The 26,921-nt window shown below is 46.4% G+C and overlaps 1 protein-coding gene across 2 annotated transcripts; it reads right to left on the minus strand.

The window, feature by feature from the left end:
- Positions 1–106: 106 nt before the first annotated feature.
- LOC116977526 (leucine-rich repeat-containing protein 52-like) lies at positions 107–26,921 on the minus strand. Of its 2 annotated transcripts, none has more exons than XM_033028026.1 (3): positions 26,704–26,921; positions 6,416–7,269; positions 107–923 (listed from the first exon to the last, which is right to left on the minus strand). In XM_033028026.1, exons 2-3 carry the CDS (start codon positions 7,035–7,037, stop codon positions 565–567), a joined length of 981 nt encoding a protein of 326 aa, XP_032883917.1. In that variant the 5' UTR covers positions 7,038–7,269; positions 26,704–26,921; the 3' UTR covers positions 107–564. The 2 variants fall into 2 exon arrangements, with proteins under 2 accessions (XP_032883917.1, XP_032883919.1); XM_033028028.1 differs by having other exon boundaries at positions 6,416–7,274.

Raw genomic sequence — 26,921 nt, forward strand, 5'->3', positions numbered from 1 at the left:
GTAACTCATTTCAACATTCAACCTCTGTTGAATGCTTTATTTAAAATCTTATTGAAAGCCAAACTTGGCCCAATTTTAAAAAGAATAAATGAGTCAAAGCAAACACTTCTAACCACCAAATCTCTTTAATCTGTACAGAGAGTTTCCATGTGTTCCTGCCAGTTAATTTATTCTCTACATTCATTGTTTCAAAATTGCTCATATGAAATGAATTATCACGGCATTGTTTTACAGAGAGACAGAGTTCAAAAGGATCTAACATTCACAATTTTAGTTTATCTAACGGAAAAATAATTTAAAAAAATAAGATTACACTGTTAACAAATTTCATTTGCAGAATTTTGAATCCTAAAACCTGATTCTGGTTTCCAACAAATAAATGTGTAAAAATCCTTGAGGTTCAACATGCGACAAGATGGAGTTTCAGAATAGCAATTGTAAATCCTATTGATTGAGATGGTTTTCTGATTGTGTCGACATTAAGGCAATACTGTAATTTTACTTCATATCCTATGGTCATTCTCAGTGTGGACATCCTTTCACAGTAACAGGTCAGATGTAAAGTCATCTGCTGAGTTGCACTCCGAATGTTGCACCCCCATTTGCGAAGGCTTTGGTATTGATTTGCTGAATAATTATGTTCGGCCGCTTGGAGTATTTAAACGAGATGGCCCTGCGGAGTTTGCGATAGTGCTTCATATCTTTCTTCTTGATCCTCTTGTAGAGAACCATCAACAAGCTGAAAGTCAAGTTGAGTGCAATGCTTGCGGAAAATAGCCCTGGGCCGATTAGGCAAAAGTAAAGGACTTCGCTCAGTTTAAATTCCCGTTTCCTATGACAGAGTGGGAATAGTCTATCTGCAAGTTCCGTGACAAGGACTCCTTGCAAAGAATCTGGAAATGCACAGGTGACTTCTGCAACATCTGGTAAAGATGAAAAGAACAATCAAAGAAAGATTCTGTAACCAGTTCATTCAGTATTGTAATACATAAGAACTGCAGATGCTGGTTTATACCAAAGAAAGACACAAAATGCTGGATAACTCGGTGGATAAGTCAGCATCTCTGGAGAAAATGGATAGGTGACGTTTCAGGTTGTGTCTGAAGAAGGGTCCCAACCCAAAACGTCACACATCCATTTTGGGTGATACTGCCTGACCCGCTGAGTTATTCCAGTATTTTGTGTCGGTCCCCAGTTAATTCAGATCCACAGCACAGTACATAGATTATAGAACAGTGAACAGGCCCTTCAGTCCACAATGTCTGTGCCAAACATGATGCCAAGACCAACTCTAATCTGCCTGCACATACTCCATACCCTCCATTCCCTGCATAGCCATGTTCCAGATCAAAAGCCCCTTAAATGTCACTATCGTATCTGTTTGCACAACCCCTGGCAGCACGTTCTAGGTACCTACCACACACTCTGTAAAAAATAAGCCCTTCACATCTCCTTTAATCTTTACTCTCTCACCTTAAAGCAATAGCTTTGGCATTTTCACCCTGGCAAATGGGTTCAGACTGTCCAAAAAACCTTTTTTAAGGTGAGCGAGGAAAGATTTAATAGGAACCTGAAGAGCAACTTTTTTATTCAGAGGGTGGTGGGTATATGGAACGAACTGCGAGAGGAGATAGTTGAGGCAAGTAGAATAACAACATTTAATAGAAACTTGGACAGGTTTAGAGGGATACGGGCCAAACACGGGCAAGTGAGACTAGGATAGATGGGGCACCTTGGTCGGCATGGATGAGTTGGGATGAAGGGCCTGCTTTGGTGTTATATGGATCCAGTATTTGCAGCACCAGAATCCAAATTTTCAATACAAAGACATTTTTGAAACAAACGCTTCAGTCAAGTGCCTAAAGCATAAAGTGTGGTCAAATTTGGGCAATTTAATGATATTTCAGACCCTCCAAAACATTTGAGTTGTCATCGAACCGTTCATTTATTCTCTTTCAGGCTATTATGGACAAGCTAAGTGAATATATACTGTGGAAAACATTCATAATTAATATTGCCGCTATTAATGATTTATGTATTTACTGCGTCTCAGTTGATATCCCTCATTTATGGCTTAATATGGAACATCCCATGGATGGATTTCTGGTCCATTTCAGATACCTCATTTAAACTCCAGTCCCTCATTTTCTTCTCCCTCCCCCCCTCCTCTGTTCAACCCAACATTCCTCCCTCTGGTTATACATTTCACTCCCCTATCCTCCTTCCTTATCTGATTCCAACATCTGCACCCTGTTGCCCTCTCTACTGTTCACCTCCAGCCTCAATCACTACCACCACTCTTCTCTCTCCCACTTGACTCATCTTCCAATCGACCCCTCCTCACCTGCATCCACCTATCACTCCCCTGTTCTTGCCCCATCAGATCCCCTCATCTTTCTTTTTTTTTCTTAGAAGCATATACATATCATAACCAAAACACAATTTGTTTATCAATTACATATTAACACAGCTTCTATTTATTTTTTAATAGATTTTTTGAAAGATAGAGCTATAGAAAGAAAAGAGAGAGAAAAAAAAAAAAAAAAAAAATAAATGACCAATAACACAATTTTGGAGATAGGTCTGTAGATTATAAAGTGTAATTATTCATCCAATCCTGGATTCAAGTTTCAGTCAAGCTTCCGTGCTGGACCAATTTACCCTTTCAGAAAATCAATAAATGGAGACCATATTCTAGCAAACAATTCTGGTTTGTCAATTAAGACAAGTCTAATTTTTTCAAAGTGTAAGGTCTCAGACATCTCCATAATCCACATTTTAATTGTGGGGATTGTTGGGTTTTTCCAAAATTTTAATATTTTCCCTCATCTCTTTCTACCTGTTGTCTGAAGCAGGGTCCCAACTCAAAATGTAGCCTGTCCAATTCGCTTCATAGTTGCTCCTGACCTACTGAGTTCCTCCAGCTTTCTGCTCGAGATTCCAGCATCTACAATATTGTATGTCCCCGTGAGGTCTGACCAGAGCTTTTAGATGCCGTTACCATCATTCAGAATAATTTAGAGTTTCAGATCAAAATTGCAATTAATCCAAAAATAGACACAAAATGCTGGAGTTGACTCAGCAGGTCAGGCGGCATCTCTGGAGAAAAATAATAGGTGACGTTTTGGGTCGGAACTCTTCTTCAGACTGAAAGTAGAGGTGTGGGTTGGAGGGGCATCGGGGGAAATGAACTGGAAGTGAGAAAGGACCAGAACAACTCAGGGCCAGCAACAGATGACCTCAGGAATGGTGGAGCCCACAATGGCCCATTGTTGGCTGCGGAAGATGTGATAACGAGAGGGGCACAAGGATGCGAATAGTGGAACTGGTAGGCCAGTCAGGATGCAGGGCAGGGGAGGAGAGGGCAGGGCAGGGGAGGGCAAGGCAGGGGAGGGCAGGGCAGGGGAGGGCAGGGCAGGGGAGGGCAGGGCAGGGGAGGGCAGGGGAGGACAAGGCAGGGGATGGCAGGGCAGGGGAGGGCAGAGCAGGGGAGGGCAGAGCAGGGGAGGGTAGGGGAGGGCAAGGCAGGGGAGGGCAGGGCAGGGGAGGGCAGGGCAGGGGAGGGCAGGGCAGGGGAGGGCAGAGCAGGGGAGGGCAAGGCAGGGGAGGGCAGGGCAGGGGAGGGCAGGGGAGGGCAGGGCAGGGGAGGGCAGGGGAGGGTAGGGGAGGGCAAGGCAGGGGAGGGCAAGGCAGGGGAGGGCAGGGCAGGGGAGGGCAGAGCAGGGGAGGGCAGGGGAGGGCAGGGCAGGGGAGGGGAGGGGAGGGCAGGGGAAGGCAGGGGAGGGGAGGGCAGGGCAGGAGAGGGCAGGGCATGGGAGGGGAGGGGATGGCAGGGCAGGAGATGCAGGAGTACCTTGGAATTAGAGAAATCAACGTTCATACTGCTGGGCTGTAAACTATCCAAGCAAATTAATCCCACCCATTAGTTTAGTTCAGTTTAGAGACACAACATGGACGTAGGCCCTTCGGCCCACTGAGTCCCCGCCAGCACACCAGCACAGTCCTACACACTAGGGACAATTTACAATGATACCAAGCCAATTAGCCTACAAATCTGTATCTTTGGAGTGTGGGAGGAAACCAGAGCACATGGAGAAAACCCATGTGGTCATGGGGAGAATGTACAAACTCCCTACAGACACCTAGTCAGGGTCGAACCAGGGTCTTTGGCGCTGTATAGCAGCAACGTTACCTCTGCGCCACCATGCCGCCCATACGTGCATTAACAAACATGTTTGCACACCAGATGGGAATCGGATTTGGTCTTTGCATCCTTGGCTTGCTGTCACCTCAGCAAGGCAGCTCCAGCACAAGGAATGTGTACCGGACAAGGTGTTGATCTCGTGTTGATATCCGAGACACTAGAGCCTGCCCACAGCAAGTGCTCTTAGTAGTAATGGAATGGAAAACAACAGGGACCATATCATGTATTAGGCATACTTGGATCATCATGTATCGCATAGTGATCAAGTGTTTCTTATATAATACGTCTGAATGTGCAGCTGGTAGAGCTGCTGCCTCACAGTGCCAGAGACTCGGGTTCGATCCTGACCTCGGGTGCTGTCTGTGTGGAGTTTGTACATTCTTCCTGTGCCAGCCTGGGTTTCCTCCGGGTGCTCTGGTTTCTTCCCACACCCCTGCATTTTCCTGCACTTGGTTTATATACTACCTTGGGTTTTAAATGTGGACAGGATTCTCTCCTTTACAGCAAGATAATAATGGAGTTTGCATGTTCTCCCTGTGACCGCGTGGGTTTCCTCTGGGTGCTCCGGTTTCCTCCCACATCCCAAAGACGTGCAGGTTTGACCCTCTGTAAATTGCCCCTAGTGTGTAGGGAGTGGATGAGAAGTGGGATAACATAGAACTGGCATAGAACTGAGTGATCGATGGTCAGCATGGACTCAGTGGGCCGAAGGGCCTGTTTCCATGCTGTATCTCTAAACTTAAAACTAAACTGAACCAAGTTCTGTACTTAGTTGATATGTCCTTGTGATTGAGGCAGTGCAGCTTAGGTTCACGAGATTGATCCCTGAGATGGCGGGACTGTCATATGAGGAAAGATTGAAAAGACTAGGCTTGTATTCACTGCAGTTTAGAAGGATGAGGGGGTTCTTATAGAAACATATACAATTATAAAAGGACTGGACAAGCAAGATGCAGGGCCCCTGGTTCTGGACTCCCAATGTTGGGCGAGTCCAGAACCAGGGGCCACAGTCTTAGAATAAAGGGGTGAGGTGAGAAAAAACTGAGGTGAGAAAAAACTTTTTCACCCAGAGAGTTGTGAATTTATGGAATTCCCTGCCACAGAGGGCAGTGGATGCCAAGTCACTGGATGGATTTAAGAGAGAGTTAGATAGAGCTCTAGGGGCTAGTGGAATCAAGGGACATGGGGAGAAGGCAGGCACGGGTTATTGATAGGGGATGATCAGCCATGATCGCAATGAATGGCGGTGCTGGCTCGAAAGGCCGAATGGCCTCCTCCTGCACCTATTTTCTATGTCACGATTCTGGCGGGAGATTAAAGGCGCCGGCATATTAGTTAAGCTTAAATATACTTTGCTACCATTCAGCAAAACACAAAGTGCTGGAGTAACTCAGCGGGTCAGGTGGCAATTGTGCCGGGAATGGGAAGACGACGTTTAGGGTCGGGACCTTTCTTCAGACTGATTCAATAAATCTTTGCAGCACTCTCTCGCTCTATATCTAGGCAACTAGAACAAAACAGTACACAATACCGCAGGTGTGGCCTGGCCGAGGTCCCATATAATTGCAAGACATCCTTAATCCCGAATGTGTAGGAAAGGAACTGCAGATACTAGTTTATACCGATGGAAGACACAAAGTGCTGGAGTAACTCAGCGCTTCTCTGGAGAAAATGAATGGGTGATATTTCGGGCCGGTTCTGAAGTAGGGTCCCGACCCGAAATGTCACCTATCTTGTTTTCTCCACAGATGCTGCCTGACTCCGTTAGATTGAGCTCTTAGGGCTAAAGGAATCAAGGGATTTAGCGGGAAATGCAGGAACGGGGTACTGATTTTAGATGATCAGCCATGATCATATTGAATGACGGTGCTGGCTCGAAGGGCCGAATGGCCTACTCCTGCACCTATGTTTCTATGACCCGCTGAGTTCCTCCGGCACTTTGTGTTTTGCTCAAGATTCCAACATCAGCAGTTTCTAATATCTCAATTTCAGTAACATTGCACACACAGTACAGGTGTAATATGAAATGTAAAAGCAAAGGGAACTCAGGAGCAGGGGAAAAACACGCTTAAAGTTCCCATACGTCTTGAGATCAACTGGAGATGGGCATTAAGTGCGGTGTTGATCCAATTCCATTCTTGCATTCTGCAATAATTGAGGTTTCAATCGATTTCTTTTCACCCGACAAATGAAGGACAAATGAAAGTCTACCTGGAATGATTCGCCTGTTTCTTCTTATCCAACTAATTAGGGTTTCCGAGTTGCAATTGCACGCCCAAGGGTTTCCTGCCAAACGCACCGATCTGAGGTGAGTGAGCGCAGACAAGATGTTGACATCTATGAAGGTCAAACCGTTCCCGCTCAAGTCAAGGTCTTGCAGCTTGGAGTTTGCAGAGAGCGCCCGGCTGTCCACGAAAGTCAACTCCTTGTTGCCGCTCACTTTCAGCACCACCATATTAGCCAGGTAGCTGAAGGCGAGGTGGGTGAGCTCCCGCAGACGGTTGCGGCTGAGGTCCAGATACACCAACCTCTGCATGTTGACCAAGGCGCTCTGGGAGATCTCGGCCAGCGAGTTGTTGCTGAGATCCAGGTGAACCAGCCCGCCCAGGTAGTTGAGGTGGACGGGGAGGCTGGAGATGTTGTTGTTACAGAAGAGCAGTTGTTTGGTAGCAAAGGGGATGTCCAGTGGGAACTGCTGGAGGTGAGCGCCCGTGCAGTTGATTGAAAACTGGCTACAATTGCAGCCGTAGGGACAGCCAGTGACCCGAACCACTTTGGCTATGAGGAAGACACTGAGCAGTCTTAAACCCTTCAACATGAAATAGTCATCCATATTCCCGGACCTTCTTTCATCCGAGTCTTCCCACCCAAGTCATCTCCGCTCTGAGAATGTCGCTTGTGTTTGCTTGAGGTCTTGGTGGATCAAACAGCGTCGAGATACTTGGACACTGTGTGTTAAGTTGGAGATCACGGTGGCGTTGCGTCTTGGTCAATTGCTTATGCATCTGCCCCCTTCACGCTCTCCGAAGCCTTCTGAAACTCACACCTCAGTTAGATGATATTACCTAAACTGGGCAGGGTGAAATATGGGTTATGGGTCATGACAAATAATCGCTTAGGTATGCCACAAAATACACTTTCATTTCCTTAACGTGCGCTATATTTAGAGAATGGATAATTTATTTACCACGCGCGTTAAATTCCTACCTGCTCTATGGCAATCCGTTAACCGATCTGCTAAATATAACACGCCAAGTCAATTATTAAAGGTTACAGATTGTTTTGTGTGTCACTTTTCGTTTCAGCGTTACTTCTAATAAATTGAACATTGGTGTCCACCAATCTATTAAACTTGACTTCCCAATGTTACAACCAATGCTAGTCACAAAGTGCTGGAGTAGCTCAGCGGGTCGGGCAGCATCTCATGGGAAAAGGAATGAGGTGCCTCCCTGGTGCCAGGGTCCAAGATGTCTCAGACTGACTTAAGAACATCCTCCAGAGGGAAGGTAAACAGCCGGAAGTAGTTGTGCATGTAGGAACAAATGAGGTGGGTAAGAAGAGGAAGGAGGTTCTGCAACGTGTATAGAGAGTTAGGCAGGAGGCTGAAAAGCAGGACTTCTAGGGTGGTTATCTCTGGATTGCTTCCAGTACCTCATGCTAGTGAGGGTAGGAAAGGGAGATAGGGGATCTGAATGTGTGGCTGGGGAGTTGGTGCAGGGGGCAGGGGTTTAGATTTCTAGATGGGGCAGGGGTGACCTGTACAAAAGGGACGGGTGCACCTTAACAGGAGGGGGGACTGACATTCTGGCAGGCAGGTTTACTAGGGCTACACGGGCCCAGTGGACGATTGGGAGCTCGCATGTCCCAGGTTGGTGACCGGTTTTCTGGAGCTCCCGCAGCGACAGCTTTGTCCGCTGGACTGGAGGGTGGCAGCTTCGGCAGCTTTGACCACCCCGGGCCGCGGAGTTTGAACCGGCCCGTTTGCGGAGCTCGGATGCGGCCGCAGGGCACCATCGCCCGGCGGGGGGGGTCCCAACATCGGAAGCTGGATCGCCTCAACGCAGAGGGAGTCGAGGAGGGAAGAGACAAGGACTTTAAGACTTTTGCCTTCCATCACAGTGAGGAGGTGCCTGGTAGACTCACTGTGGTGGATGTTAAACTGTGTTAAGTGTGTGTTTTGTAATTTTATTCTATGTTATGACTGCAATGTATACAATTTAGTTCAGACTGAAATGTCTGAATGACAATAAAGGATACTTTACTTTACTAAATTAAACAGTGGGGGGTTGGGGGGAGGGAGTCAATAACGTGGAAGCGTATGCGTGCAGTTAATGGGAAAGAGAGTGTAGGAAAGGCCACATTTAAACTAACAGGGCAGGGGGATGGGAACCAATGCAAGGAGACAGAGGGCCATAAAAGGAGGACAGAAGCAAAAGATGGAAGGGAGATAAGAAAAACAAACCTGAAAGCTTTGTGACTTAATGCGAGGAGCATTCGCAATAAGGTGGATGAATTGAATGTGCAGTTAGTGGTTAAGGAATATGATCTAGTTGGAATTATGGAGACATGGCTCCAGGGTGACCAAGGCTGGGAACTAAACATGCAGGGGTATTCGATATTCAGGAGGGATAGACAGAAAGGAAGAGGAGGTGGGGTAGCATTGCTGGTTAAAGAGGAGATTAATGCAATAACAAGGTGAGACATTAGCTTGGATGCTGTAGAATCGGTATGGGTGGAACAGTGAAATAGCCAAGGGCAGAAACCGCTTGTTGGAGTTGTGTACAGACCACCAAACAGCAGTAGGGAGGTTGGGAAAAGCATCAAGCAGGAAATTAGGGATGTGTGTAGCAAAGGTACAGCAGTTATCATGGGTGACTTTAATCTACATATAGATTGGGCCAATCAAATTGGTAGCAGTGCTGAGGAGGAAGATTTCCTGGAATGTACACAGGATGGGTTTTTTAACCAATATGTAGAGGAACCGACTAGAGGGCAGGTCATCCTAGACTGGGTATTGTGTAATGAGGAAGGATTAGTTAGCGATCTTGTTGTGCAAGGTCCCTTGGGCAACAGTGACCATAATATGGTGGAATTCTGCATTAGGATGGAGAGTGACACGGTTAATTCAGAGACTAGGGTACTGAAGTTAAAGAATGGAGACTTTGAAGGCATGAGACAGGAATTGGCTAGGATAGACCAGCAAATTATACTTAAAGGGTTGACGGTGGAGATGCAATGGCGAAGATTTAAAGATCGCATGGATGTACTCCAAAAATTGTTCATCCATGTCTGGCGAAAAAATAAAACGGGGAAGGTGGCTCAACCGTGGCTGACGAGGGAAATCAAGGATAGTGTTGAATCCAAGGAAAAGGCATATAAATTGGCCAGAGGAAGCAGCAAACCATAGGACTGGGAGAAATTTAAAACTCAACAGAGGAGGACAAAGGGGCTCATTAAGAGGAGGGAAAAAGAGCTTGGAAAAAGGGAATAAAAAAACTAAAAGCTTCCTTAGATATGTAAAACAGAAAAGATTAGTGAAGACAAATGTAGGTCCCTTACAATCAGACACAGGTGAATTTATAATGGAAAACAAGGAAATGGCAGAATAGTTAAACAAATACTTTGCTTCTGTCTTCACTAAGAAAGACACAAACAATCTCCCAGATATACTAGGGGACCAAGGATCTAGTGAGAGGGCGGCACTGTGGGAATCCACATTAGTCAGGAAATGGTGTTAGGTAAACTGTTGGGACTGAAGGCAGATAAATCCCCAGGGCCAGATAGTCTGCATCCCAGAGTACTCAAGGAGGTGGCCATAGAAATTGTGGATGCATTGGTGATCATTTTCCAATGTTCTCTTGACTCTGGATCAGTTCCTGTGGACTGGAGGGTAGCCAATGTAACCACACTACTTAAGCAAGGAGGGAGAGAGAAAACGGGGAATTATAGACCAGTTAGCCTTACATTGGGAGTGGGGAAGATGCTTGAGTCGATTGTTAAAGATGTTACACCAGCGCATTTGGAAAGCAGTGACAGGATCGGTCAAAGTCAGCATGGATTTATGAAGGGGAAATCATGCTTGACTAATCTGGATTTTTTGAGGATGTAACAAGTAGAATGGATAAGGGAGAGCCAGTGAATGTGGTGTATCTGGACTTTCAAAAAGCCTTTGACTAGGTCCCACACAAGAGATCAGGGTGCAAAATTAGACCACATGGTATTGGGAGTAGGGTATTGACATGGATAGAGAACTGATTGGCACACAGGAAGCAAAGAGTAGGAATTAACGGGCCCTTTTCAGAATGGCAGGCAGTGCCACAAGGCTCGGTGCTAGGACCCCAGTTATTTACAATATTTAATAATGATTTAAACGAGGGAATTAAATGTGACGTCTACAAGTTTGCGGATGACACAAAGCTGGGCGGCAGTGTGAGCTGCGATGAGGATGCTATGAGGCTGCAGGTGACTTGGATAGGTTGGGTGAGTGGGCAGATGCATGGCAGATGCAGTACAATATGGACAAATGTATGGTTATCCACTTTGGTAGCAAAAAAAGGAAGGCAGATTATTATCTGAATGGTGTCAGATTAGGAAAAGGGGAAGTAAATGAGACCTTGACGTCCTTGACGATCAGTCACTGAAAGTAAGCATGCAGGTACAGCAGGCAGTGAAGAAAGCAAATGGCATGTTGGCCTTCATTGCAAGAGGATTTGAGTTTAGGAGCAAGGAGGTCCTACTGCATTTGTACAGGGCCCTGGTGAGAACGCACCTGGAGTATTGTGTGCAATTTCTGTCTCCTAATTTGAGGACGGACATTATTGCTATTGAGGGAGTGCAGCGTAGGTTCACCAGGTTAATCCCCGGGATGGCAGGACTGGCTTATGGTGAAAGAATGGGTCGACTGGACTTCTATTCACTGCAATTTAGAAGGATGAGAGGCTCTCTCATAAACATATAAAATTCTTAAAGGTTTGGTCAGGCTAGATGCAGGATAAATGTTCCCGATGTTGGGAGAGTCCAGAACCAGAGGTCACAATTTAAGAATAAGGAGAAGGCCATTTCGGACAGAGATGAGAAAAAACTTCTTCACCCAGAGAGTTGTGAATCTGTGGAATTCTCTGCCACAGAAGGCAGTGGAGGCCAATGCACTGGATGTTTTCAAGACAGCGTTAGACTTAGCTCTTAGGGCTAAAGGAATCAAGGGATATGGGGGAAAAGCAGGAACGGGCTACTAATTTTAGATGATCAGCCATGTTCATATTGAATGGCGGTGCTGGCCCAAAGAACCGAATGTCCTATTCCTGCATCTATTTTTCTATGTTCTATGTTTCTATGTGACGTTTCTGGTCGGGACCCTTCTTCAGATGCACCAATAACCAATGCTACTAGATCTCCCGGTTTGCTAATCATTTTAGCTCTCCTCCCAATTCCCATACTGACCTTTCTGTCCTGGGCATCCTCCATTGTTAGTGATGCCACATGAAATCTGGCGGAACAGCACCTCATATTCCACTGGAGTAGCTTCTAACCCAACTGATGAACCTCCAGTTCTTCAATTTTAGGGAACCTCTTACAACTCTCTCGCCTTTCTGCCTCACCCCCTCTCCCCTTTAAAACTCCCGCTCCCCCTTCCTCTGTGCCCCACCTGGACTATTGATTATTTCCCCCCTTCCCCTCCCCCTACATTCCTTCCTCTGGCTTCACAATTCACACCTCTTCAATCCTTTTGTCTCACACCTTCTGCTTTTTCATCCTTGGCCTTGTTCCAACCATCTGCCTATCAAAAGAAACCCTTGCTCGTGTTCACCTTTATCCTGCCCCTCCTCTCTTCCAACTATCTTCCCCCCCCCCTCCCTCCCCCCCCCCCATCAGTCTGAAAAGGGATCCCGACCCGAAACGTCACCTATCCATGATATACAGAGATGCTGCCTGACCTGCTGAGTTACTCCAGCACTTTGTGTATATTAGATCCCCTCCTCTCCCACCCTTGCGATCAGTCTCTGAAACGTCACCTATCCGTGTTCTCCAGGGCTGTTGCCTGAACCACTGAGTTACTCCAGCACTGTATGTCTTTTTTCGTAAACTGCTATCTGCAGTTCCATGTTTCTACATATTCTCTACACATTGTTTTGCTGCATCAGGTGCAGAAGTTAACACTTCATACAGGTGAAAACCAAACCAAATATTACTAGCTTTTACACTGTAGAGTTTAGAGATACAGTAAGGAAACAAATCCTTCGGCCCACCTAGTCCACGCCGACCAGTACACTGGAATCATCCTACACACGAGGGGCAATTTACTATTTTTGTTTAGTGATGCCAATTAACCTACAAACCTGCACGTCTTTGGGGTGTGGGAGGAAACCGGGGCACCCGTAGAAAACCCACGCGGTCACAGGGAGAACGTACAAACTGCTCACAGACAGCACCTGTAGTCAGGATCGAACCCAGGACTCTGGCGCTTGTAAGGCAGCAACTCTACCACTGCGCCACCGTACCACTCTTCTACCTTCATAGTTTACTTTGGTTAAATGTAAGACCTTAAATTCACATTGAGCTACGTAACTTTTTTTTAAAACTCACGCTGTTATGATTTACAATAGACAATAGGTGCAGGAGTAGGCCATTCGGCCCTTCGAGCCAGCAACGGCATTCAATGTGATCATGGCTGATCATCCACAATCAGTACCCCGTTCCCGCCTTCTCCCCATATCCCCTGACTCCGCTATCTTTAAGAGCCCTATCTAGCTCTCTCTTGAAAGTGTCCAGAGAACTGGCCTCCACCGCCCTCTGAAGCAGAGAATTCCACAGACTCACCACTCTCTGTGAGAAAAAGTGTTTCCTCGTCTCCGTTCTAAATGACTTACCCCTTATTCTTAAACTGTGGCCCCTGGTTCTGGAGACAAAGCAGACCTGGAGACTCTTTGCCTTTTGATGGAGCCAGTGTTATCAGAGCCCTCTGAACATTAAGTCTGCTAATCTCCCTGGCCAATGTCGTCATGATGGGAAATGGTTCTGTGTATATACCAGGATGATACTGAACCTATATGGCTTTTCACATCAAACATGCTTTTATTGTCTGCAGAAGGGTCTTGAACCCGAAACATTGCCAATTCCATCTCTCCAGAGATGCTGCCTGCCCCGGCTGAGTTACTCCAGCATTTTGTGACTATCTTCGGTTTAAACCAGCATCTGCAGTCCCGACCTACACATGTACTTTTATGTATGATAAGTACTTGAAAGAAGGAGTCATTTAGTCAGTCAAATGCCTTTTATGGGAGAAAGATGAAGAAGCTTTAGCAGTCAGTCTGGACGAATGTTTTATTTGCTTTGTAAACTTATTTTTGAGCAAACCCATTACTAGTTAATGATTATCTTGGATGTTGCATAGTTTTTGCATTTTTTAATTCTTTGGCAAAGATGCTGATTCCACCAATTCATGGTCCCTCCAATACTTGGATAATAGTATGAGCGTTTAGTTTAGTTTAGTTTAGAGATACAGTGCGGAAACAGGCCCTTTGGCCCACTGGGTCCGTGCCGACCAGCGATCCCTGCACATTAACACTATCCTACACCAACTAGGGACAATTTTTACATTTACCAAGCCAATTAACCTACAAACCTGTACGTCTTTGGAGTGTGGGAGGAAACCAAAGATCTCGGTTGAAACCCATGCAGATCACGGGGAGAACATACAAACTCCGTACAGACAGCACCTACACCTGGGTGTCCGGCACTGCATTCGCTGTAAGGCAGCAACTCTACCGCTGTGCCACCATGTCATTATGAGTTTCTACTTCCATGAAGTTGGGGCAATGCAGTACTTGCACCAACAGACGTCCTTGGACTGCATAGGAATACCATCATGAACAGCCTATGGAGTATTACTGTTTCTGCCAGATCAGGTTTGATGTTTTGCAAGTGCTTTACGCCCCTGTCATGCTTAGGCAATTTTTTAGGCGACTACAGGCGACTAGGCTTTCACCACATGGTCGTCAGGGTGTCGCCTGGATGGTCGTACCGTCTTTCTGGTCGCCACTGGATTTTGAAATGTTCAAAACCTTTCGGCGAAAGTCGGTGACCGTGGGCTTGTCGTAGCTTGACTTCTCCTGACGTAGGTGCTGTCGTAGATTGTCGCCAGGATGGCGTAGATTGTCGCCGCTTCTGGTTTCGGTGAATTCCATTGGCGACTACCTACATCAACCTTCGACAACCGGCGACAGGTACCGGCGACTTAATTGTCTTACCTTGCCGCGGGTGGACGTAGGTTGTCGTAGGTGTGGTCATAAGTGGACGTCCTAATGGGTCGCCGGTTGTCGGTAGCTTGACGTCGACTAGGTGGTAGGTTGTTGTAGATATTGTCGTAGACATTGTCGTAGGGGGGTCCAGTCGCCGGTTATTCGGCAACCTGCTATGACTATGACAGTCGCCAAAAAAAAATCGCCTAAGTGTGACAGGCCCATTACTTTAGCTTAACGCTTAAAGCCTTGAAGACTGAGCATTGTTTATCATGTTAAATTGATGTGTTAAACTCAGTTTCAGTTTGAGTTTATTGTCACGTGTACCGAGGTACAGTGAAAAGCCTTTTTGTTACGTGCTAACCAGCCAGTGGAAAGACAATACATGATGACAATCGAGCCGTCCACGGTGTACGGAAACATGATAAAGGGAATCATGTTTAGTGCAAGGTAAAGCCAATAAAGTCCGATCAAAGATAACCCAAGGGTCACCAATGAGGCAGATAGTAGTTCAGGGCTCTCCAGTTCATTCAGTTTAAGTGGAAGTGAGACATGGTATCAATTTAACATTAAAAAAAGGATGTTCAGTTTTTTTTTGTAAGTACAAAAACTAGAGTCTATCAAATAAACCAAATGGAACGACCCTTCGATAAGTTACATCTGCCATTTCTCCATCCATTTCTGCCGCTGGAGATGGAGTTTAGTCTGAGAAAGTGTGAGGAGATGCACTTTGGGGGGATGAATGTAAGAGGAGAGTATATAGTGATTAGTACGGGTGTCAGGGGTTATGGGGAGAAGGCAGGAGAATGGGATTAGGAGGGAGAGATAGATCAGCAATGATTGAATGGCACAGTAGGCCTAGTGCGCCGAATGGCCTAATTCTGCTCCTATCCCTTTTGACCTTATGACAGTCATGTGGGAGAAATGGGTGCGCAACAGGGTGAAGGGGAAGGGAAGGGAGTGGTGGGGGCGGGGGGGGGGGGGTGGACAACATTACCTAAAATTGGAGAATTCACTTGCGCTCAGTTCGCCAAGGATCTCCTGGTTTAGTTTTGGTTGGTTTAGGTTAATTTAGTTTAGTCTAGTGTTAGTCTAGTTTAATTTAATTTAGTGATAAAGCACGGAACCAGGCCCTTTTGCCCAACGAGTCCGTGCCTATCAATGCTTGCCCGTACACTAGCACTATTCTGCACACTAGGGACAATTTACAATTTAACAAAGCCAATTAACCTACAAACCTGTATGTCTTTAGAGTGTGAGAGGAACCTGGAGCACCTGGAGAAAACCCACGTGGCCACAGGGAGAATGTACAAACTATGTACAGACAGCACCCAAGGTCAGGATTGAATCGGGGCCTCTGTCACTGTGCGGCAGCAATTCTACTGCTGCGCCACTGTGATTCCCCTTGCTATTCCCATTCTGACATTTCTATTCTGGCCTCCTCTGGATTGCCGGAGATGTTGCCAGACCTGCTGACTTTCTCCTGCACTTTGTGTACATTTGAGCCAAAGCTGTTCTCTGTGCCCCGATGGGATAAATGATAAGAGACAGAATCCAGGTTTCGAACTCTGTACTGAGGGATTGTTTAATTGAAGAGAAAAATACAATAGCACCCAGAAGCATACTTGCCATTGGCTATCCCATAGCAGTTGACTTTAGTCTAGTTTAGTTTATAGGCTGTGGTCCGAGGAACTGTTTTGTTCAAGTTCGTGACCCAACTCACGGAACTACTCACGGAATTTTTAACATATTGTGTAAAAATATTACATAAATCATACCTGAAACTCGTCAAGAACAAAACCCGCACATATTTTTAAAATATGAGAAAAACCTCAAATTTTTCGAGTCCAATCAAAGCTCGTTTAACATTGAACCGGATGCCAATTGGCCAATCACGCACTTTGTTTCAGGTATGATGTTACTTTGAACAATGTAAAGATATATTTGAGGATGTTGATTTATTTTACTTTTCATTCCTTTACCAGACTGCTGAACATTCAAAATGTATGGCACAGGTTCCACAAATTCCCAGTCCAAAGGGTGGAAAATTGTAGGTGGTGAATTGGACATTGACTGGGCTGATCTGCCTCCGGCCCCAAGCATGTTGTTAGAATTAACATACTGTTCATGCAAGAAAACAAGCTGTGAGAAGTCAAGTACAGAGAAAGGAAGATGCTCATGTCAACAGCATGGTGTGCCATGTACAGAATTATGTAAGTGTGTTGACTGCAGAAAATCTCTTACTACAAAAGATTTGGAATCCGATGAAGAATATTCAGATGAAGATTAGATGGAATGTCAACGAAAAGATTGGGGAAATAAATGATTATATAAAGTATTTTAACGTGGAGTGTTTTACTGTTTATTGTGTCGAATTATTTAAACAATGAGTGAATGGCTTATGATTATGGCGTGCTGGTGAATGACAGTGCGACATTCCACACATCCACCCACCCACCCACACACACATCCACCCACACACACATCCACACACACATCCACACACACATCCACCCACACATCCACCCACACACACATCCACACACACATCCACCCACACATCCACCCACACACACATCTACACACACATCCACCCACCCATCCACCCACACACACATCCACCCACACATCCACCCACACATCCACACACACATCCACCCACACATCCACACACACATCCACCCACACATCCATCCACACACACATCCACCCACACACATCCACACACACATCCACACACACATCCACCCACCCACACATCCACACACACCCACCCACACACCAGCCACACACACACCACACACACACACCACACACACACCCACACAACCCACACACACCCACCACACACCACCCACACATCCACACACACACACCACCCACATCCACACACACATCCACCCACACATCCACACACACATCCACCCACACATCCACACACACATCCACCCACACACCCACCCACACACCACACACACACCACCCACACATCCACCCACACATCCACACACAGCCACACACACATCCACACACACATCCACCCACACATCCATCCACACACACAGCCACACACACATCCACACACACATCCACCCACACATCCACACACACATCCATCCACACACACAGCCACACACACATCCACACACACATCCACCCACACATCCATCCACACACACAGCCACACACACATCCACACACACATCCACCCACACATCCACACACACATCCACCCACACATCCATCCACACACACACACCCATCCACCCACACATCCATCCACACACACAGCCACACACATCCACACACACATCCACCCACACATCCACCCACACATCCACACACACATCCACCCACACACACATCCACACACACATCCACCCACCCACACATCCACACACACACACATCCACACACACATCCACCCACCCATCCACCCACACACATCCACCCATCCATCCACCCACACACACACACCCACACACACATTCACACACTCATCCACACACACATTTACAGATGCACATTTGACAGGTACACACGGAAATAGGCTCCCCATGGTGTAATATGGGCATTGGACACTAGATGGCGATTTACCTTTTTGATCTAATTTTCTAATTAGTTTAATTAATTAATGTGCAACTTTTGCCACTGATGAGTATGACTTCCTTCTCAATTATTTTTATCTGTGCAAAATTTAATGTCGTTCTGAGACATGGGTCACGAAAGTTCATTTCTAGACACATTTTCGATGCCCGGCCCACAGCCTATTAGTTTTGTTTGTGTTTGTTTTGATTCATTTTGCTTATTATTGTCACGTGTATCGAGGTACAATGAAAAGCTTTTTTGTTGCGTGCCAACCAGTCAGCAAATAGTCCATACCTGATTACAATTGAGCCGTCCACGGGGTACAGATACAGAATAAGGAGTATCGCGTTTTGTGCAAGATAAAGTCCAGTAAAGCCCGATTAACAACAATAGACATAAAATGCTAGAGTAACTCAGCGGGTCAGGCAGCATCTTTGGAGAAAAGGATAGAGGAGTGGAAAAGATCGGGTAGATGCACAAAGTTTCTTGCCCAGAGTAGGGGAATCGAGAACCAAGGAACATAGGTTCAAGATGAAGGGAAACATATTTATATAGGAACCTGAGCGGTAACTTTTTCACACGATAGACAATAGACAATAGGTGCAGGAAGAGGCCATTCGGCCCTTCAAGCCAGCACCGCCATTCAATGTGATCATGGCTGATCATCCACAATCAGTACCCCGTTCTTTATGTGCAAGTGACGAATAAAACTTTTTGTTTAAGAAGGAACTGTAGGTGCATGAAAATCGAAGGTAGATAAAATGCTGGAGAAACTCAGCGGGTGCAGCAGCACCTACGGAGCGAAGGAAATAGGCAACGTTTCGGGCCGAAACCCTTCTTCAGACGAATAAAACTGATTGATTGATTGATTGATTGTTCCTGCCTTCTCCTCATATCTCCTGACTCCGCTATCTATAAGAGCCCTATCTAGCTCTCTCTTGAAAGTATCCAGAGAACCTGCCTCCACCACCCTCTGAGGAATTCCACAGACTCATAACTCTCTGTGTGAACAAGTGTTTCCTCATCTCCTTTTTCAATGACTTACCCCTTATTCTTAAACTGTGGGCCCTGGTTCTGGACTCCCCCAACATCAGGAACATGTTTGGTGGGTGTATGGAGGTAGCTGAGGCTGGGACTATCCCAACGTTTAAGAAACAGTTGGACAGGTACATGGATAGGGCAGGTTTGGAGGGATATGGACCAAATGCAGGCAGGCGGGACTAGTGTAGCTGGGACATATTGGCCGGTGTGGTCAAGTTGGGCCTGTTTCCACACTGTATTACTCTATGACTCTATGACTATAATTTGAAGGTCTCCAATGAGGTAGATGGGAGGTCGGGACCGCTCTCTAGTAGGGGAGAGGATGGTTCAGTTGCCTGATAACAACTGCGAAGAAACTGTCCCTGAATCTGGAGTTTCTCTGACTTGAGGTAATGAAACTCATGAGCCATTCTGCAACGTCATTAATGTTTGCAATCAGATCTCACTGTGAGAGCCGGAACAGAACTGCCTCCAAAGGTAAAAAGGAAATCAGTGCTTACACAGAATGGACAGCTCAGTGTCAGAAGGTGGCAGAGCAGGTTTTAACTGTACAGCTTCCTGCTTTACCAGTCAGGGACATTGCTTCAGGCACACAACATCAAAGGGCTCTCACCTTCTCGTGAAAGAGGACGTTTAATGAGCAAAGCATAAAGTTCTGCAAGGATAGACATAAAATGCTGGAGTAACTCAGCAGGTCAGGCAGCATCTCTGGAGAGAAGGAATGTGTGACGTTTCGAGTCAAGGCCCTTCTTCAGACTGGTTAGGAATAATGGAAACAAAAGATATAGACGATGATGTAGATAAATAAAGAACAAAGAATGTAAGATATGCAAAAAAGTAATGCTGATAAAGGAAACAGGCCATTGTTAGCTGTTTGTTGGATGAAAGTGAGAAGCTAGTGCGACGGGTGGAGGAGGGATAGAGAGAGAGGGAATGCCGGGGCTACCTGAAGTTAGAGAAATCAATATTCATACCACTGGGCTGTAAGCTGTCCAAGTGAAATATGAGATGCTGTTCCTCCAATTATAATTTAGCCTCATTCTGACAATGGAGGAGACCTTGGACAGAAAGATGTGTGTGGAACGGAGAATTCAAGTGTTTAGCAAACGGGAGATCAGGTTGGTTCAGGCAGACTGAGCAAAGGTGCTCAGCGAAACGATCGCCCAGTCTGCGTTTGGTCTCGTCGATGTATAAGAGTCCACATCTTGAACAACGGATACAGTAGATGAGGTTGGAGGAGATGCAAGTGAACCTCTGCCTAACCTGAAAGGACTGTCGGGGGAGGAGGTATAGGGACAGGTGTTGAATCTTCTGCGGTTGCAGGGGAAGGAACCTGGGGAGGGGATGGTTTGGGTGGGAAGGGGTGAGTTAGCCAGGGAGTTGCAGAGGGAACGGTCTCTGTTGAAGGCGGAAAGGGGTGGAGATGGGAAAATGTGACTAATGTTGGGATCTCATTGGAGGTGGCAACGATTTCGGAGGATGATGTGTTGTATGCGACGGCTGATGGGTGGAAAGTAAGGACTAGGGAGACTCTGTTTCTGTTGCGATGAGGGGGAGGGGGTGTAAGGGCGTAGCTGTGGGGTACTGAGGAAACACGAGGGCCTCATCTATGATGGGAGAGGGGAACCCCTGTTCCCTAAAGAATGAGGACATCTCAGATGTTCTGGTATGGAACACCTCATATTGGGTGCAGATGCGGTGTAGACGGAGGAATTAGTAGTAGGGGATAGACTTTGCAGGAAGCAGGGTGGGAATAAGTGTAGTCAAGATAGTTGTGGGAGTCAGTGGGTTTATAATAGACGTCAGTCAATAGTCTATTTCCTGTGATGGAGACTGTGAGATCAGGAAAGGGGAGGGAGGTGTCGGAGATGGTCCAAGTAAATTTGAGTGTGGGATGGAAACTAGTGGTGAAGTTGATGAAATCCATGAGTTCTGCATGGGTGCAGGAGGCAGCACTGATGCAGTCATCTAAGTATTGGAGATAGATCAAAGAAATCTGTTGCCACAGATGGCTGTGGAGACCTACACATTGGGTATTTTTACAGCAGGGATTGATGGGCTGAACGGCTTAATTCCCTGTTCCTGGGTCTTATTGCATTTTGAAGAAGGGTTCCCAACCCGAAACGTTGCCTGTCCATTCCTTTCACAGATGCTGCCTGTTCCGCTGAGTTCCTCCAGCACTTAGAAACATAGAAACATAGAAAATAGGTGCAGGAGGAGGACATTCGGTCCTTCGAGCCAGCAACGCCATTCATTGTGATCATGGCTGATCGTCCCCAATCAACAACCCGTGCCTGCCTTCTCCCCCTATCCCTTGACTCCACTAGAGCTCTATCTAACTCTCTCTTAAATCCATTCAGTGATATGGCCTCCACTGCCCTCTGTGGCAGGGAATTCCATAAATTCACAACTCTCTGGGTGAAAAAGTTTTTTCTCACCTCAGCCTTAAATGACCTCCCCCTTTATTCTCAGACTGTGGCCCTTGGTTCTGAACTCGCCCAACATTAGAAACATTTTTCCTGCATCTAGCTTGTCCAGTCCTTGTGTTTGTGTTTGTGTTTGTGTTTGACTTGGTGTTTTACTCAAGCGTTCCAGCACTTGCAGTTCCTTGTGTCTCGAGGTTACTGAATGGTGTGAGCTCAGGAATTAATATTGGTCAGGCCATCCTCCCTAAATGTTCCTCAGGACTCTCATGGATCTATTAAGTTCATCAAAATGTGCAGAAAGGACCTCAGTTTAAAGTCTCAGGAGAAAGGCACTTCTGGTGGTGGCTGTGAAGTGGCACCCATACCTATGTCTCAGAGGTGGGACCTCAGATCGTGAAGTAGAGAAACCAAGAACTGCAGATGCTGGTTTATACCAAAGGTAGACACAAAGTGCTGGAGTAACTCAGCGAGTCGGGCAGCACCTCTGGAGAAGACGCATCTGAAGTAGGGTCCCGAGCCAACATGTCACCTATTCCTTTTCCCCAGAGAAGCTGCATAGGTGACACTCTGGAGAACATGCATCGGTGACGGTTCGGGTCTGGAACGGTCCCCACCTGAAACGTCGCCCATCCTTTTCCTCCCGAGATGCCGCCTGACCCGCTGCATACAAGTCCAGCACTTCGTGTCCATCTCCCCTGAACTTCTGACTTAGATTGAGACTGCTGGCAGTACGTGAAGTTACTTTGCCACTCCTAGAAAGCTGCACATCTGAAGATCGAAGAATAGAGAAACAAAGAACTGCAGATGCTGGTCTATACCAAAGATAGAGACAAAGTGCTGGAGTAGCTCAGCCGGTCAGGCAGCACCACTAGAGAAAAAGGATGGGTGACGTTTCGGGAGGGAGCCCTTTCAGACGTTTCGGAAGGGAACCCTTCAGAGATGCTGCCTGACCCGCTGAGTTACTCCAACACTTTGTGTCAAACTGATCCATTATGATGCAAAAACATTTGTCAAGGTATTATATCATTTCAGTTATTTCTGTCATCATATTGCTTCCTTGTAGATAGAATCTTTCTCATGTAAAGGGCACCACCCTCTTGACCTTTTGTTCTCCTTCTGACTGGCATTAAGTTGGAGTTCTGATACCATTTAAACGTCCATTAGGTTCAAGTTCGAAAGTTAGTATTATTTATTTTTAAGTCTTGTAACTACGTCTGATATGCAAATCTTTCCAAACAATATGACTCCTTACCAACCATAAATATCCAAAAAGTGAGTTTCTCTGCGAAAACAATGGTTTCTTCCACCTTATACAAGGGAAGAGTACCATTTACGTACGTTAAATTCATTATTACAATTAGAGTCATAGAGTCTTACAGCAAGGAAACAGGCCCAGAGACCAACATGCCCGCCAAGATGACCCATCTAAGCAGGTCCCATTTACCCTCATTTGGCCCATATCTCTCTAAACCTTTCCTATCTATGTACCTGTCCAAGTGTCTTTTAAATGGTACTAGACCAAGTGGGACCTGTTGGGTACCTGTCACACGGGAGGCCTGGTCCCCCAACGCAACCCATCCCCCCCAACACAATATTCAACCACTCAGCCATAGCCCCCAACGGTGCAGGCCGACTCTTTCCCCTTTATTCACCCTCCCTCATTGTAAACTTTAAAAAAAAATGCAATTGCACTTGTTAAAGGACTCAGTGTACTGGGATAGCAACATTGTAGTGGGCAGCGCTACAATCCCATTGTGACGTCATAGCAGGTAACTGCCAGTGCAGATTGGAAAAATCTTCTCAAAGTGGGGTTTTGTAAAGTTAAAAATGTGTTAACTTGTAAAATATAACATCGAACTGAATAAAACTTCTTGTAAACGCACCACAGGAAAATTGTGAGTAAGGTGGTGAAAAAATTGCAATGCTATCTTGTACTGTTTTGGCGTAATTTCAGGATCTCACTCGCACACAGACAGACATCCAAACAAACAAGATGAGAGTTTTAGTAACATACTAGACGAAGTGGGACCCGTTGGGCCCCGTCCCCAACATTGGGGGTTGGGTGGCGCAGCATCACACAGGAGGGCTGGTCCACAAACACAATATTCCACCACTGACCCATAGTCCCCAACTGCGCAGGCGTGGCTGACAGGTTCCCGTTGTGACATAATCCCCCCCACACACACACTAACCCCCACACACACACACTAACCCCCTCACACACACACTAACCCCCACACACACACACTAACCCCCCCACACACACACTAACCCCCTCACACTCACACTAACCACCCCACACACACACACTAACACCCCACACACACACTAACCCCCCCCCCCCACACACGCACTAACCCCCCCACACTCACTAACCCCCCCCCCACAAATACACTAACCCACACACACACTAACCCCCTTCACACACACACTAACCCCCCCACACACACACTAACTCCCCACACACACTAATCCCCCCCACACACACACTAACCCCCCCACACACACACTAACTCCCACACCTGCACTACCCTCCCACACACACTAATCCCCCCCACACACACTCTAACCCTATATATGTCTGTCTCTATCTCTATCTCTGTCTCTCTGTCACCTCTCCCTCCCACTCCTTTACCCAACCCTCAGTCACTGTCAGGTGGCAGCTGAGATCCCATTGTGATGTCATTGTTGGGTGGTGGAATGTTCACAGCAGCGAATGTAAATGAGATCTCATTGTGATTGGAGGACTGTGAGATTCCATTGTGGCATCATCGCTGGAAGCTGCCAGAAAACTCACAGCAGGGTCACAGTTATTTATCTCAAAGTGGGCTTTTTTTAACGTTTAAATGTCAATAACTTGTGAAACATAACATTAATCTGAAGGAAACTTTATACAAAGTTGAGTAAGGCGGTGCAAATATTTTAGCGCTATTGTGTACCGTTTTGGCAAAGTTCCTTGAGCTCACTCGCACGCAAGACAGGCAGGCAGACAGGCAGGCGTCCAAACAAGACGAGACTTTTAGTAGTACCCTGTATACAGATAAATAGATAGATAGATAGATAGATAGATAGTATCTGCCTCAACTACGTCCTCTGGCAACTCATTCCATGTTCCCACTACCCTCTGACTAAAAAAATTGCCCCTTTCCCCTCTCACCTTAAACCTATGTCCTCTGGCTCTTGATTTTACTCTGGGTAAAAGCCTGTGTGTATTCACTATATCCATTCAAGATACAAGATACAAGATACATTTATTTGTCACATGTACCAATTGGGACAGTGAAATGTGTGGTCGCAATACAGCCATACAAATAAATAAAAAAGAGCACAGGGCACAGAGTCTGTTTTTTTTAACACAGACATCCCCACACAACGGGATCAAATTCCCACTGAGGGGGAAGGCTCCAAAAATTCAGTCATCCTCCACTGTTGTCCTCCCGTGGTCGGAGGGGCTCCCGAACCCCCCGCTCTCGCCGCTCCGGGCGGCCCGATGTTCAGGCCCGCTCGCCGGGGTGATGGAAGTCCGACGTCGGGACTGGAGGACCTCCTCAGCGGCTTGGACATCCGAGTCGGGCACCTCTTACCGGAGTCCACGGCTCCCGAAGTCTGCAGGCCGCGCTGGGCGGAGATGTGACGCTGGCGGCCCTCGGCAAAGGGCCCTAGGACTCCGCAATGTTGTTCAGCGCCGCCCGCGCTGGAAGCTCTCCAAACTACAGCTCAGCGATGTTGGAGCCGCGGGCCCAACGCTCTGGAGCTCCAAACGGCGATCCAGGTAGGCATCGCCTGCTCCGTGGTGACTCCAGCGCTGCGCCGCCGCTGCTGAAGCTCTGGTCCGGTCCCCGGCAGGAAAGGCCACGCCAATCCAGGTGTTAGGCCGCGAGGAGGCGGGCGAGGACGCGACTCGGAGAATAGTCGCGTCCCCACCAGGAAGCGGCTGGGAAACAGTTTCCCCCTTGCCCTATTCCCCTCATGATCTTGTACACCTCTATAAGATCATCCCTCAGCCTCCTGCGCTCCAGGGAATGAAGTCCTAGCCTGCATAACCTCTCTCAATAGCTCAGGCTCTCGAGTCCTGACAACATCCTCGTAAATCTTCCCTGCACTCTTCCTAGGTTGCTTTTTAAAAGTTTCTTCTTGATATAGTCATGGAGACATAGAATCATACAGTGTGGAAACAGGCCCTTTGGCCCAACTTGCCCACACCGACCAACATGTCCCATCTACACAGTTCCCAGCTGCCTGCGTTTGGCCCAACTACCTCTAAACCTATTCTATCCATGTACCATGTCCATCTACCCTTCTTAAACATTGCAATTTAAAGCCGCTAAATGTTGCGATATACATGATAATATCATATTGGCAAGTATGCCACAAGATGAAGATTCACCGATATCGGAAAGTGTTCACATTAAGAATGTTTGGCTTCCTTTGATATCGGCAAATGAGAGGCTCAACCTGTGCTTATTTTGAGGATCAAATACTATCAAGTTGTTTCAGATTAGCCCCAAGAAATAAAGTCCTAGCTTGCCCAATCTTTCATAACAACTCATGTCCCCAAGTTCTGGCAACATCCTCACTGTAACATATTATACACAATATTTTACACTAATCAACGACGAGTCTCACCCCGGTCACTCCCTCTTCTCCCCTCCCCCATCAGGCAAGAGGTACAGAAGTGTGAAAACGGACACCTCCAGATTCAGGGACAGTTTCTTCTTAGCTGTTATCAGGCAACTGAACCATCCTATCACCAACTAGAGAGCGGTCCTGAGCCACCACCTACCTCATTGGAGACTCTCGGACTATCCTTAATCGGTCTTTACCTGACTTTATCTTGCACTGAACATTATTCCCTTTATCCTGTATCTGTATCTGTTCATTGTGGACAGCTTGATTGTAATCATGTATAGTCTTTCCACTGACTGGATAGCATGCAACAAAAAGCCTCGGTACACGTAAAAATAACCTAAACTAAACTAAACTAAGCTAAACTAAACTAAACTAAACTAAACTAAACTAAACTTAACTTAACTTCTTAACTTACTTAACTTAACTAAACTAAACTAAACTAAACTGAACTGAACTAAACTAAACTAAATTTAACTAAAACAACTGCGGAAGAATCACATAAGATCTCCCTTGTGTTACAGTATGTTGCAATCAATATTATCCTAGCTTTGCCAAGACATTAAACCGATATACATACCTTCATCTCCTCTGAGCACTAATCCGTTCAGGAAGTCCAATATTACACCATTGGAACCACGAGCACAGATTCTAATGTGAGTGTGGTTAGACTACAGTCGAGAATTCAGCACAGCCACCCCTTTCCCACCAGTCTGGTGTGGAGCAAGTAAAAATGAAACAATACCCATCAATACGTAGGTAAAAAAGAGGAGGGTGAATATATAAAGCTGAATTCAA

The sequence above is a fragment of the Amblyraja radiata genome, chromosome 10, assembly GCF_010909765.2.
Source record: "Amblyraja radiata isolate CabotCenter1 chromosome 10, sAmbRad1.1.pri, whole genome shotgun sequence".
Lineage (NCBI taxonomy): Eukaryota > Metazoa > Chordata > Chondrichthyes > Rajiformes > Rajidae > Amblyraja > Amblyraja radiata.